The 14,594-nt window shown below is 39.2% G+C and overlaps 2 protein-coding genes across 7 annotated transcripts in view; one reads left to right on the forward strand and one right to left on the reverse strand.

Annotated features, from left to right (window-relative positions):
* Positions 1–3,367: 3,367 nt before the first annotated feature.
* On the reverse strand, positions 3,368–5,092 carry LOC117811633. The gene is made up of 5 exons (XM_034682031.1): positions 4,939–5,092; positions 4,762–4,854; positions 4,423–4,671; positions 3,763–3,849; positions 3,368–3,597 (listed from the first exon to the last, which is right to left on the reverse strand). Exons 1-5 carry the CDS (start codon positions 4,996–4,998, stop codon positions 3,406–3,408), a joined length of 681 nt encoding a protein of 226 aa, XP_034537922.1. The 5' UTR covers positions 4,999–5,092; the 3' UTR covers positions 3,368–3,405.
* Positions 5,093–11,535: 6,443 nt separating this feature from the next.
* xpo1b (exportin 1 (CRM1 homolog, yeast) b) overlaps positions 11,536–14,594 on the forward strand; it is a 37,207-nt gene continuing 34,148 nt past the window's right edge. Inside the window, exons 1-2 of one of the 6 annotated variants that reach the window (XM_034681462.1) lie at positions 11,536–11,916; positions 14,326–14,457. In XM_034681462.1, the coding sequence (XP_034537353.1) occupies positions 14,332–14,457 (126 nt within the window). In that variant the 5' untranslated portion in view covers positions 11,536–11,916; positions 14,326–14,331. Of the gene's footprint in view, positions 11,917–12,797; positions 12,819–12,865; positions 12,990–14,325; positions 14,458–14,594 lie in introns of those variants that run through there. The other 5 variants (XM_034681459.1, XM_034681457.1, XM_034681461.1 and 2 more) reach the window with 5 other exon arrangements.

Raw genomic sequence — 14,594 nt, forward strand, 5'->3', positions numbered from 1 at the left:
TCTGAGCTAACTGGAGAACAGGAGGGATCCAAAGATACCTGGAGGTGCAGGTCTTTAAACTGCGAGCCCATGCCCATGAACTACACGAGAGACTGCTGTTATGAGTGGGACTTGGTAACAACATCACTTTATGACCTTTCTGAATCAGTGCACTGCATGCGGAGGAACACAAATGTGTTGTGTCCGATGTATAGTGTTTAAAATAAAATGGCTTTCTGATGACAAGATAAAGCTCTGACAATTTTCTAAATATAGTGTACACTAACACAGACATTGATGTTTGGCTTGGAGTTTCTTATCTAAATTAAATGATAAAATGGAGCCCATCTGCAGCAGCTGATAGCCGGTTATCAACAAAAGGGCAGAGCTGACCGGCGGATAAAACACTGAAGACTGACAAGCTCCTTATACAACCCCCCCAAATTGACAGTACAGTTAAAGTGGTCTTTATTTTCCTTAACTTTGTGTTTACAAGGTGCATATTTTATAAAAAGTTCTTGAGAAAAACACTCAGGAGTTGGAAAAATAAAGGTTGTCAGTAGTGGCTACAAAACTGCTGCAAGTAAACTCTGTGGGAGGTTAATCCAACCCCAATTTCCACAATTCTATACATTGGAGCTTAACTAATAACATGGATGAAAAGTCCAGGGTATTACGTCTTTGCTGCTGTAATGTTGATCATTCTTTTTAAATCTGTCTCTCACAAGTCCCTTCAAAATTAGAAGTACAATGTTACATCATTATATAGTGCTTTGAATTGGCAGAGAGAGAGAGAGAGACAGAAAGTGGGATGACAAACCCAATTGTTCTGAGCTTGTTTCCTGTTCCTTGTTTGATTTGCTCTCCTCTCTGTAACAAGCTGCTGAACAGTACTCCTGGAGGAGAGCACAGACTCACATTTCCTGCTCTCATACTGTGTTTACTTGCAGCTACATTTTTTTCAAATGCTCTCATCTGACTAAATGTACATAGACAAAAAAGGAATCGCACAAAGTTCATCTGAGCCACCAAACACAAACATGCAAATATATTTAGTGCAAACTTTGGGGGTCAGAAACATCGCAGATCTGCAGCGCTGTGTACTGAAACTTGAGTAACCACTGAGTTTAGTTCTGCCTCCAGAGCCACTGTGACATAATATGCAAACGTACATCCTGGAAAGAAAATATTTTTGTTAGACAGAGAGAAAGACTTTCAGAAGATTGATAAAATCTGAGTGTGCAGGTTGACAAAGCAAAACCACAAAACTGATTTCCGGCGTAAGTATGTATATAATGTGACTTTAATACTGCAATTGAAAAGCAAAGAGGCCACTTCCTAAAAGTTATGACAGAGAATGTTAAAATAAGAAGAATAGCAACATGGTTGAGTTAGTGCATGAAAGGACACATGATCGGAGTAGCAATAAAATTAATGTGTTATTATTCTTTTATGAATTGTAAATAAATGTTGGGGACAACTTCATGTTGCGATGAATAAGAGACAAAACCTCATTGACCATAAAAAAACATGATTTATTCTATGTGTGGTGGTAAAGCAGGACAAAATGTGCAAGTGCATCAGCTGTAAGAAGTGTGAGAATTACATCAGAGTTTGAGCTCCATCTTGTGGCAGGAGTGCAGAATGTACGGCACTTTGCAAAGCAGCACCAAGAGGTAGCATTGGTTTCATAGCTCAGAAATAAAAAAGGAGTTCCAGTATTTGAAGCCCGGGCCCTATTTATGCATTTTATATGAATGTATATCACTTATAGGTTAAAAATAAGTTTAGGATTTGAAATTCTTTAAGCAGATTGCCTCAGCTGACAAACTCATCAAAGTGTCTGACAGCATCATACACAGGACTCCTTCAGAAACAGACCTTTGTTACTGCAGAAGCAGTGGGTACACCACTCAATTCAAACTATTAGGTTCAATTGAATTTTTTTTTTACATTTTTTAATTTTGTATGTTTTATTTGTGACTTTGCTATTACAAATTGTTAGTTTTTTGTCAATGCAATATTTGTGTAGGACTGAGACTAACTATTCTACTGAGGCAAAGGTAGACGAGCAACTCCTGAGATTTGCAATGAGACAATGTAAAGTTATACTGTTCTGGCAATAAAGTGTAGAAGCTTTAGGGAGTCATCTTCTTAAAAAAAAAAAAAAAAAAAAAAAAAACTCCAATACTTTAATGGCTCTGTGAGGAGTTTTCATGTTGGGATGATTTGATGTCTACCTTTGGAAAAAAAAGTGTTTTGGGGGATGAAGACTGCATTTCCCATGAGCACAATCACCCACTATTGTAAGGATGTGGCTCTTTCCAAACCAATGCAAAAATTTGATTTGTAACTGAAACATAAAAATAACTCTTTTTAAAGTGATACTGGTTTAACATAACCTGTCACCGCCCTGGTGTCATGATGTTTGAACTGGTGTCCCAATAAATGTCAAAATAAAATAAATATGCAGACAGTTTTCCATTTTGCTCTTTTACTGAGCATAGCCCTTGTTGTAGTTTCTCCATCTAAATCAATTTTTCAACAGAAGACATACCAGCAGAGTCCTAAACATAGACACTTTCTAGGTCTATATTAAGCTCAACTCAGCTTTTGTCATGGGAAATCCAGCCCAAACACAGGCACTGAAATCCAGCATAAAGAAATAACCAATGTTGGCACTGATAATCTAATTTTACTCTGTAGGTTAACATCAGTTTAAAGTGACTAATTCAAAATCAATCAAAAGCTGTCTTTAATTCATCAGGACACTCGGGCCTTTCAACCCCTGCAGGCTTTTTTTGCACCTTCTATCAGTGTCATGTTCTTTGGTCTGGTGTGCTGGGGGAAGGGTGCTCACCGCTCCCATTAGACAAAAACAGAATTAATAAACTGATCAGGAGAGCCAGCTACATCATTGGGACTGAAATAGACAACATTCTGCAGGTACAGAATGAAAAATGCCACACACCCACTCCACAGCTTAGATATGATTAAAGAGAGCATGTTCAGTCACAGGCTGATTAAAACAAAGTGCAGGACTGAGTGATACAGAATGTCCTTTCTCTAAGCAGCCATCAGACTGTTTCATAATTCATTATCAATATATGTGATTATTATGTTTTTCTTAGATTTATATACATTTCATCCGTACTTAAAAACTTGAGCAAATTGGATATTTAATAACATTATTTTAGATATATTTTACTCTGAATTAGTAAGTGATAGTCTGCTCTAGACACTTTCTTTGTAAATGGCTATGTATTGTTTTTAATGTCTGAATATTTTTATGTCCAGTGTGTTGACACTTATCTTTCTCTTCCCGTATCTCCCCTCATCTCACTTTCTTAGCTCATTCAGTAGCAGCAGATTAGTCAGTAAAGCCGTGTGACTCTGCAGGCAAAGTTCTTTATTTCCTCTCAGGATTTAGTAATGAAAGTGATGCCTCTGTCCTCTATTCCTGCGTGCTGTCCTTTTTGGATGGAATGGCTTGCTCCGAAAACTTTCAAAGTAAACATAGAGGCGTCTTGATCCAATGTAGTAACCACTTAAGAAATCCTTTGTCCCCTTGGCAATGAAGGAGTCTGGAAACATCACCAGGGCACTTCTATTGTTCAGCTGTGGGGTCATTACATTATGAGTTGCATAAACAAACAGCAGCGTCCAAAACTTTGAATTCATCTCATCACTTTCAGGTAAATTCTATCCATTAAACCTGCAAAACATTTTACAGCTGGTCCTGTATTAATCACACATTTTACACTTTAATTGTAGAGTTTGTACCTCTACAATGGACGAGCAGGGAGGAAGGAGCCCGAGCACCTGGTACCTTTGATCATTATTTTTGGGCAGGTTGACAATACGAAGATACTGCAAAACGGGAACAAGAAGTGACAGTTAAGTAACCACAAAGCAGACTCAATAAATAAATAAATATTGATTGATTGATTGATTGATTGATTGATTGATTGATGCCTTTATTTTTTAAAATATAATTTAAAAAAAACATTGTTAAAAGAAAAAGAGAGAGAAATCAACAAATTCCATCAGAAAGCACTGAAACATTTTAGTATGTGTGCGAGAAGGAGTAGGAAGAAGTACAGACATGTAATCTTACCCAAGTTATTAACAGTCAGTAACTTAAATGCATTCATATTTCATCTTCATATTTACACATACATTCTGATCTACTTGTATATAAATTAAGTGATTATCAAGCCCTTCCTCCTCCCTGTACCCCATGAAAATTGTTTGTGTACCTTTTCTCAAACTGGATTATGTTTTGACAATGCTGTAGCTCCATGTTCAGTCAATCCCACAGTTTCACTCCACTGAATGAAATACTAAAATGTATCCCTCTCGTACAAACACTCACAATCCTTAAATTTGACTTCCCTTTTTAACTTTCACATACAGATCAGTAAGAGTTCAATGACTGAGTACCTGGCTGTAAGCGTGGGGATACAATCTGTCCGGGTTGTGATGGTTGTCATACAAGGGATCTTGTTGGAAAAAGTGGGGCTCGTGGTCGAGGCTGTCTGATATACTGTTGCTGACCTCGCTGAACTCCCTCGGTGCAGACAGACCCACAACAAAGTCTTTTTTGTCGATCAGTTTCATGGCGGCCATAGTAGCATCAACAGCATCAGAATAAGTAACCAGGCCCCATGCAATTCCATTTTTCACTATTTTCTGATCAATGAGAGACAAAAAAATCACTAAATGTACTCAAAACGTCAAGATAGAATGAGTGAAATTCCAAAAATCTAAAACTCAGGTTACCTGAATGCTCATGACACTTCCAAAAGGGGAGGAAATGTTGAGCAGATCCTCAGGAGTAAAGTCTGACCGTGAAATTGGAAAAAAATCTATCGTCTGTCGGAGAAAACACAAGTTTTTGACCCACGAGGCAGACATTGTCATTAGAGAGCAGTGAGGACAGAGTTCATACAGTCTCACCTTTGATTCAGTAGTATTTCTGGAATATCCCCAAGACTTTAAAAAGTTGTTGGTAGCCATGTCAGTCCTACGTTTGTAGAGCCAAGTATGAAATTATCTGATATGAAACTTAAGAATATTCAGTATTTCAGCACGGTAACAATGAGTGTGTTTACATGCAACTAATTGGTAACCATGGTAATTAGGGTTATGACCCAATTTAAAAAATAATTCAAAGCTCTCCAACACGTATCAAAGAAATGTGTATTTCATCTTTATACAAACAACAGAGCCTTAGCTGCTGTCACTGCTACTAGTTTAGTAAATAACGCCTTCCACATACACTCACATTAAAAGACTGTAAAGCATGAAAGCTCCCAAAAAGTGAAGTTAAGAGATTTAGCACTCCCCTACATACTGGCTGCAGAATAGGTCATAAAGCCCATCCTCTATGTTAACATATGGGGCATGAGTCAATCGTTAAAATAATGCATATTTATGTGCAAGCAAACATTTGTCATGTTCAGTTGATGTATAATAAATTGATGCTAAATTCCGCCATGACTGACAGTTCTGTTGACAAATGTGGCTCAAGTGTGCACTGGATTTGTAAAGTGGAGGAGGAATGGTGGGAGGAAATGTAATGAACACTAACACCAGTCATTGAACTTTCCATAACCGTGAGCGTCTGCTCCTAACACAAGAATATGTCCTGCAGTGATCTGTGCCAGCTTGAGGAATCTATGACTTTTTATCTTATTATGACTTTTTAAGTTCATTGTGTCCTTTGTTTAGCTGGAAGGACTGAGATGTCAATATCAGGGCTACGCCTCATCGTCTCTGAAGTAACATTCAAGCATCCAACACCTGCATCTTTACCTTGCATCTTCATCCCTCCCACCAGATGAAGAAGAAGATGAAGAGGGAAGAGAAGGAAGTGATGACTGCGCAGCTGATCACCACTGAATCAGCTGATAGTTAGCGTTTATGCCTGCCCCCATGTGCGCCATGATAACTGTGATAATTCCCTAACAGTGTTTTCCCCTGTATCCTGTTACTTATTTAATAAACACCTGCACATGAAGAACAAGCTTTATTCTGTGTCCAGCTTAGAACCATACGAACTATTTCAACTAGTATGATGCGTTATTAAATTATTCAGGAATCATTTATATTTAGTGCATGTCTGATTGTGAACTCTAAATCTCTATACCACGGGTAGCCAATTTTCATGATGCCTTTGGAAGACTACATTCCTACACTTATACTTATTATTACACTAAATATTTATTAGGTTTAAAGTTTCAGGAAAAGTATAAATCAACACTTTTAAAACCTGATGCTGATCAGCCATATATGAAAATTTGAGGACAGGATGATATCTTGTAAAACACCAATCCCTGAACAAGATCAAAAACAGGATAGCGCTCAAAACTTGGACACTGATGAGCTTTAAAAAACATAAACGTTGTTGCTTTTAAAATGGTCTCACATGGAGAGCATTGTGGCTGCAGGTTTAGACCAAAATAACTATATTCAAATACGAAAATCTCAAGAATGAGACAGTCCAATATGTAAAGAGTGTCCAGTTAACTGTAAACTGTGTAATTATATTTAGTGATTAGGTTATACTGAGAAATTACTCTTTTTAAAACACATTAGTCTGTTAGTTACAATTGTCTTGAGAAAAAGCAGAAGTCAGCAATGTAAGTGGTCTTTACCGGCACAAAATATTTAGCAGTGGCAGAATTTTTGCAGAATTCACATGTTTTTAATATTTCCTCCTCTCGTGGACGGATGACCCAAAGAGCTCATTTAGTGAAAGATTAGTTGCATGACAATAAGTGGAATAACAAACAGTAGAAATATGATTGGAGATCTGTGTCTCACCCACATGTTAGGACATCTGCATTCACTGTGCAGTCATTTTAATCTGATGCTACAAACGAGACACAAAAAAGCAAGACTAACAAAGTACTCCAGATTAAGTGCTCTAACTCTCAGTTCTATGTTTTAACGTGGTTTACTAAATTCATAGGGAGCATGCAAAAAATGAATAGATTTCAGGGGAAGAAGACAGTTTGGGATGCTGGTTCAGCTTTGCTGGTTGAACAGAGGCTACAGTCCTCATCGCACTGGTTGTAGGATCGATCCTGGTCCATCCTCCACGCTCTCTCCCCACAGGTTTAGCGATCACAGACAATGGACCCTGGGTGTGGGGAATTGGAAAGAGCAAAATCTTTCACTTTCACTTCAAATCAATGAATAGTTAATTAGTACCCACTTTATTGTATGCAACATGTGCAAACAAAAAAACATGCACAATTACAGATTTAATAGAAATGAACACAAAACTGAAAACAAAAAAATGGAATATTACATGTGTGCCCAAGTTTTATAGAACAGTCATCAGTGTGTCTAATTAATGTTCAATAGACTAGTTACTTGAGCAGCAATAACTTCTCAGGAAGAAAATTAAATAAATAATCTGTTTGTTTTCTGATACAGGAGTTGCTTTTTCTATTCGTTGATAGCTTAAAAGAAGAAAGCAGACTGTTCAAAGGTGAAGCCTGGTTTAGGGATTCAACAGCCCCTCTATAAACATGTTCAAGTTCTGCCAATTTGCTCTGAGCATGGCTGAATTAAGTTTAACACTGGTGAATGAGCAGCAGTACTGTATAAATTACCTTAAAGTAAAAAATCACAACAAAGGTAATGTTTGATCTTTTTGTGCAGGATGTTGAGGGCTTGTTTATGAAGCTATACGTTTTACAGTTTTTTAATTCACTTTTCACAACTGCAAATTCTTAGCAGATGCATACTTATATTAGAAATACAATAAGTTTATTTTTCATTAAGAGAGAGGAATGGAGAAGACTGGAGATGTCAGGACAGACAGAAAGAGCACATTAAGTGAGAAGAGGAGGCACAGAGGCTCTGCAAGGAGCATAATAAGGGGCCCTAATGACAGGTGTATACCCTCAGGAACATACAACAGGTTTGATCAAGCTGTGATAGACACCATAGATCAGGTTATTCTGACAGTATGTATCTGTTATTCATGCAAAACTCTTTATTCACAGTCACTAAATGTTAGGATTAGCACACTAAAACCATCAAAAATCAATCAAATCTGAATTTGAATGAAAATGTGTGTACATCCATCCATTATCTTGACCGCTTATCCCGTTAGGGGTCACTGGGGGCTGGAGCCTATCCCAGCTGGCTTCGGGCAGAAGGCAGGGTACACCCAGGACAGGTCGCCAACCCATCACAGGGCTAACCCAGACAACCATTCACGCACACACTCACATCTACGGGCAATTTAGAGTGATCACTCAACCTGGTGAGCATGTTTTTGGACTGTGGGAGGAAGCCGGAGTACCCGCAGAGAACCCACGCATGCACGGGGAGAACATGCAGGCTCCACACAGAGGCACCTGGCTGCCCAGCCGGGGATTCAAACCAGGAACCTTCTAGCTGTGAGGTATCAGTGCTACCCACTGCACCACCATGCAGCCGAAAATGTATATAACCTTTATTCCCTTCCCTTTATTAAGTGAAGTCATTAAACTTTAATCTGCAAATGTTATTCAAAAACATTACAGCATGAATTTACGATTTGAGCTGGTTTTCTTCTCTGTAAAACCAAAATAATTTATGTGTTTAACAAATTAAGTTTTTGTTATTGCACTTTGGGTGGTTTGTAGGTGTTTTACTACATATTTTGAGTGCATTTCATAAAAAATACTGTTTCATCAAATACATGTTTCTCATTTCTCCAGCAGAGGGCGCTCTAGGATTGCATGTAAGTGTCTTGCAGTCACTTCATCCACTTCAGCTGCAGAGGATGGCGCTGTTATTTGTTTACATTAAATCTTGACTAAAGAATAGACTTTAGTAACAGGCTTATCAGAGAATTTGAGTAATTAAGGTTCATTATAACATTATAGTAATTATAATTTCCTTCAGTTTGTGTCAACAAATATAAGAAGATGTTTATTTAACAATCCAAGAGGCCTTGAATAAAACTGTCATGTGTACTTTTGAGGCTGTGATTCATCTAAACTTGTGTACAGGTCTCTCTTTCTTCTTCTTCTTCTACTCTTAAGGTGCACTGGGACACCATGTGTCACCATGAGCACAACTAATTTAAGTTTTTGTTTTTAGTTTATTGCCACATGGAGGTCAGCTCCCCTGTGTGGTGCAATGATAATTCATGTAAATGGACTGCCAGAACCAGACAGAACAAGATTTAACCAGCCTGTGTCGGACTGACTGACTGACTGGGGTAGCTTACCTCCAAACTTCACACGTGTGTAACAATAAATTCCAGCACTACAGTCACAGCTCAGATCTGTTGACAGTGTGGGCCTGAAGGCAGTTAAACCACATTACCCTCTGAATTAAATGGTTTTATGGTATTAAGTTTACTTTAACATATCAGACAACTGTAAACTTTATAAAGTATGGCCTATTTATTAATGAGAGATATTACTGAGAGTGTGGCTGTCATTTTTACCTTGTCTGCTTTATGTGCAGTACTCAGTCTGTTTATTTTTCAGATTTGAATGAAATTCAAGCTCAATTTCCTGTTTGAAAAATTCAACCAATTATTACTGTTATTATTTAATATTTATTATTACTACTACTACCGCTTTGACACTTTTCATAAGTGATGTAAGGTGGGGTAACTTCTTGAATCACTTTCACTGTACAGACAGGGAGTAAACCTAATGCTTTCTGCAGGTGGACAACCTATTGCCAAGACTAAATAAGTGGTTATATTCATACAACTGATATGATATAAAATGCATGCTTATTTGGAGCCCAATAACCTGCAGAGAGCACCAGGTCACTGGCAGTACAGTTACAGTAATTAAAAAGACTGATTTAAGTTTGATACTGCAATATCACCAGTGCTGAAAACTGAGCTAACAGTTCATGCAAATTACAAACGACAACCGTTAAAGCAGCAGGGGTCAAACAGACCTATTGTACATGAGTTTTACTCTAAGCCAGCATGTGTATGTCTTAGGTTTAACTTCAGTCACTGCTGTATTCCTGAAAAGTTGGCTGACCAGTTTTGTGCCCAGGATGTGTTTACTTTTTTCTGGGGGTAGAGGATTCTAGGAGTGCGTCAGCATGGAGAGTGAACTAAATGCATCCATGAACCAACACATAGATAATAGGCTTTGAAATCGTGTCTGCTAACAACAAAGGCTCGGATATAGGCCAACTGTCTGGGGTGTGAGGCTGATCCAAGGACAGTGACACTAAACTGTGTGCAGTTATAAATGAGGAGATGGAAAATTAATATGCATGTTCAACTTTTATCCAATAACATAAGGTTTAAAGGTTTAGGTATTTCAAGGATCATGTGACAAATAATTATACTTGCATTGCTGCAAGCATTGGTAGCCTGATGGCACATGGTATAAGCTGATTAATTACGTGCACTTGCTGTAATGTGCAACTTAATTACAACACAAGCAAAGTAATGTTAGGTTTGGCTGCGGGTTTTTGGCTATGTCACTTTTAAGCTGGTGCAAGTTAAACATGAAAGGAAAAACTGTAACATTTGCTTCCCTGTCAAGTCCATCTGAGCAGAGAAACAGAAATAAGATGACTTTGCAGAAACAGCACTGTTTCAAATAACATGAACGATGTTTAAACATGCCCCCAAAAAGCAGCAGAGACATAAAGAAATGAGAGTATACAGTGTTGCTGGGTAAAGATTCAAACGCCCTTCGAAAAATCCTCCCTGAATTACTTTACTGGGTTGTGTACTGTCTCCACTACACACCAAACCCAGTATTTTTCCATCAAGTAGCGCGCTGGACCACGTGACCACAAAGGAGAAAAAACGCTGTCATGTTTGCATCCCCGATTGACAGCCGTGCACGCTGAACATGGCTCTCAATTAGCAAAATAAACACGGCGTCTCCACATTTGGTGTCTCTGCTGCTATTGACACTTTATATTTATGTAGTCTACCGCTCACTTGTTCCCCGTAACCCATTCGGGAGACAAATTCTCCTTCAGGTCGTTTTTCTAACCCCGTGCGTTCATGATCATGTAACCACTCCCACTCGTGGCTGGTGGAAAATTACCAGCTTACAAGCAACAGGCAAATGAATGGTACTTGCGGTTTATCACATCACTCAACCCCAAAGTGTACCTGCATGACACAGGCACTGTCCTTTTGGGATACGTTTTAAAGTGGAGCAGCATTTGCACAGAGTCTAAGTGGATGAAATCATTACAAGCCACTGGTTTTAAGCATGGTTTTGTATAGCGCGTGCAGTAATGTTGTGTTGCCTATACGTGCGTGGAGGTAATGTATAACTTGAGGAAGCACTAAGCAGCAGTCGCTTACTTATTCTCTATTCTGATAAGCGGAGTCATGTACAAGTCCATTCTGCATGGGAGTCTGCCCTCTTTTTCTCTCCGGGCGGAGTAGTCGCGTGGGCGCTTGAGCGAATTGAAATAGACTGACAGGTGAATCATCCAATGAGACGACAAGTAGGAGGTCTCCACCGAGGCTGCAGCCAATCACAGCTCAGAGTGGGCGGAACCCCAGTCCAAACTTTACGCGGCGCCATCGGCTGAAAACTAAACCGAGATGGAATCTCCCAGTCTGAACCGGTTTCAACCGGTTGAGAGTTAGTTGCTTGAGAGAGGAGAGGAGGCGCAGGCACACAACCTCTACACCGCCCCGCTGGAAAATTATTAGAGTAACGAATTTATTAGTGAATCAAGGTTTACTTTGTTTCGTAAAATGTATCGGAGTGACATATTGCAGGGTTTGCCGTGATAGTAGTTTTTGAATCCACATCAGTGGTTCTTACCAGCCAGACATCACTCACTGCTGGAGCTGGAGATAGAGTCAACGCTGCAGAAATAGGAAATCTTTTCTAATCATCAGTGATACTCAAGTACTCACTATATCTTGTAGCTTCTTTGGCCACTCTTTTCAGTCAGAGCCTTGGACTTTAGGTAGGTAATTGGGGTGAAGTGCAAACCTGCCTTGCTGTGATGAACGTATCTTAACTTTACCTTTAAGGACAATAAATTGCATATTGGTGTTGGTATTAAGTTGTGTTGTAGTATAGTTGACGTTGCCTGTCATAGTGCTCCTTCAGCTAATTCAAAATAGCATCAACAGGATAACCAAATAGCCCTCGGCTGCCCGCTAGCTAGCATCTACCACTTTATAAGGATTAGCTAACGCTGGCTATGAATGAAAGTGTTTTAACTTATCCAAACTGAATGTTTAACTATCTGAGGCTGCATCCTCTTGTACAGTACAAATGATTGAGTAGCCAAACGCAGTGTGATTAAATCCGTGCCTCTCCCACCACAGCAGCATCACTACAGTCCGTGATGTGAGCGGATGTTAAGTTGATGTTGCTTCGGTACTTAGCTTTGGCCAGCGTTAACTTAATCTCTGCGTCTGCAAACGGAACTGTTATGACAGACCGATGCTGGCTGGTGTCACGGTGTTTCAAGTGACCCTGTTAACTGGCGACTTTCAGCAGAACGCGTCGGTGGTTGTCGTAGTTACAGGGTGCGTGAGGTTACAGTTGTTTTAAACTACGACAAGTAATCAGTTAACAAGGGTCACGAAATATACTGAAACACCAGTCCCGGGCTATGTGGAGTAACAACCCGCCGCTCGAACCATCAAATCCATAAACAGCGTCTCTAAAATGACACTGAAATTCATGTTCGGGAGCATCAGTCCCTGGTCTGCTCAGTCCCTGGTCTCCTCAATCTCTGGTCTCCTTGGTGGGAGTGGTTGCAGTCAGGAGTGAAGCACCACATGTGAACTGTTTGTGCGCCACAATGCTAACAGCTAGCTAGAAGTACAGCCTGCCATTGTTAGCATAATATGTGAGGTGTGCTACTACACTCTGTTTACATTGGTTTACATTACCTTCAATACGAGTACCTGTCAACATATGTGTAAGCTGCATTCATTATTCAGTGTTTGCTTGCTGCTTGTGTTGCTGTCTGTGTTTTGGAGGAGTGAACTTCGTCACTTTGCAGATGTAAACAACGTGACGTCGGTTAGTATTTTCGGCACGTGGCTCTGTTAACTTTCTTAATATGGTGTCATAATAAGTGCTGATCGGTGTGCAATAGATTAAGCAATATACAGATGGACTGAGTTTGTTTACTTTATGTCGTTTTCTGAGTTTTCATCTGTACTTTAAAACTAACGGAGAAGTGTCTTTACTTTTGGTTTCGTGAGTGCTGTACTCAAAAACAATATTGGGAAAGCTACTTGTAAAATGTAGTGATTTAAAACATCAAATGAAACGTATCTACACTGAAGCTACCTGCCAAATAACTTTGATCATTTGTATTTAACCTACTCGTCATTTACCAATGTGTCTATGAAAGCCATAACAATGTTTTTTGTGTTAATTGCACCATAAACTTCTCACATGAGTTTCTCTCTAACACAGCTTCTCTACTATAACCTCACTTATTGTGGAGCTCTCCCTTCCCTTGTGTTCTGTTTTTTTAACTGTTGACAGGTTTCTTGCTGGTGTTTACAGACCACACTGGTTAGCTTAATAGTGTTGGTTATGTTAGCTTATCCAGGATTCACCTGTATGTGTGTATCTGCTAGGTGCTCGGCATGTTTGCACATTCATGTCAGCATCACCTGAAGGAACATACAGTGTTGAGTCTGTGACAAATACATGTCTGTGTTTCAGTTTATTGATCCTTAAGAATTTGACTTCAAACAGAAACACTGTGCTTAAACTTTGTTGTGTGAAAATGTAGGGTGTGTAGATGAGACTGCACTACTATTAATAAAAAGGCTAAGCAACTGAAAAGTCATTTTAGTCAGATAACATTGACGCTACTGCAATGCTACCAAGTTATGTAGTGAAACTACTAATGCTGCTGTTTGTAGTGCTGTTACTGCCCAACACTGCTCAAATGTTTACAAATCAATAATAACCTATTTTTGCAACAAGAGCATGATGCAAGTCTGGTAAAATAGTCCCCTATTGCAAACAAAAAAAAAATGCTTGTCTAAAGTTTTGTGATTATTTTGAGGAAAGAAAGGTATTTGCTTCATGAGTATTTGCAAGTTGCGACCCCCCGGGTTGAACTAAAGTCAAGGCTCCAATAATCCCCCATATTTCAGTGACTCAGGAGGACCTGACACTTCTCCTGTTTCATGTATGTTTAAAGCAGTTTTGGATATCCTACAGGATCGTGACACACGATCTTCTTAAAATGACAGCTCTCTGGTGGGTCCAGGGGGACTTTTGTTTGGTGGTCAGCTGTTTGGAATTGTTTCTAAACACACAGTTCACATGACTTTGCCCCATTGAATGTGTTCTGTGCACTCATGACCCCCTCCCTCTGCTGTCCTCCTTGCAGAGCTCTATGCCAGCAATTATGACAATGTTAGCAGACCATGCAGCACAGCAGCTGCTGGACTTCAACCAGAAACTGGATATCAACCTGCTGGATAATGTGGTGAACTGTCTATACCATGGAGTCGGACCACAGGTATGTTGTGAATCATATACAAAGGATTTATAAGCCATCTGACTAGTGTTTGTGTTAGACACATTATTATGCCCTGAATTAAAGGAAAAGTATTTTATTTTGATCAATACTTTATCGTAGTGTAGCCATGTTATGTC

The sequence above is a fragment of the Notolabrus celidotus genome, chromosome 4, assembly GCF_009762535.1.
Source record: "Notolabrus celidotus isolate fNotCel1 chromosome 4, fNotCel1.pri, whole genome shotgun sequence".
Classification (NCBI taxonomy): Eukaryota; Metazoa; Chordata; class Actinopteri; order Labriformes; family Labridae; genus Notolabrus; species Notolabrus celidotus.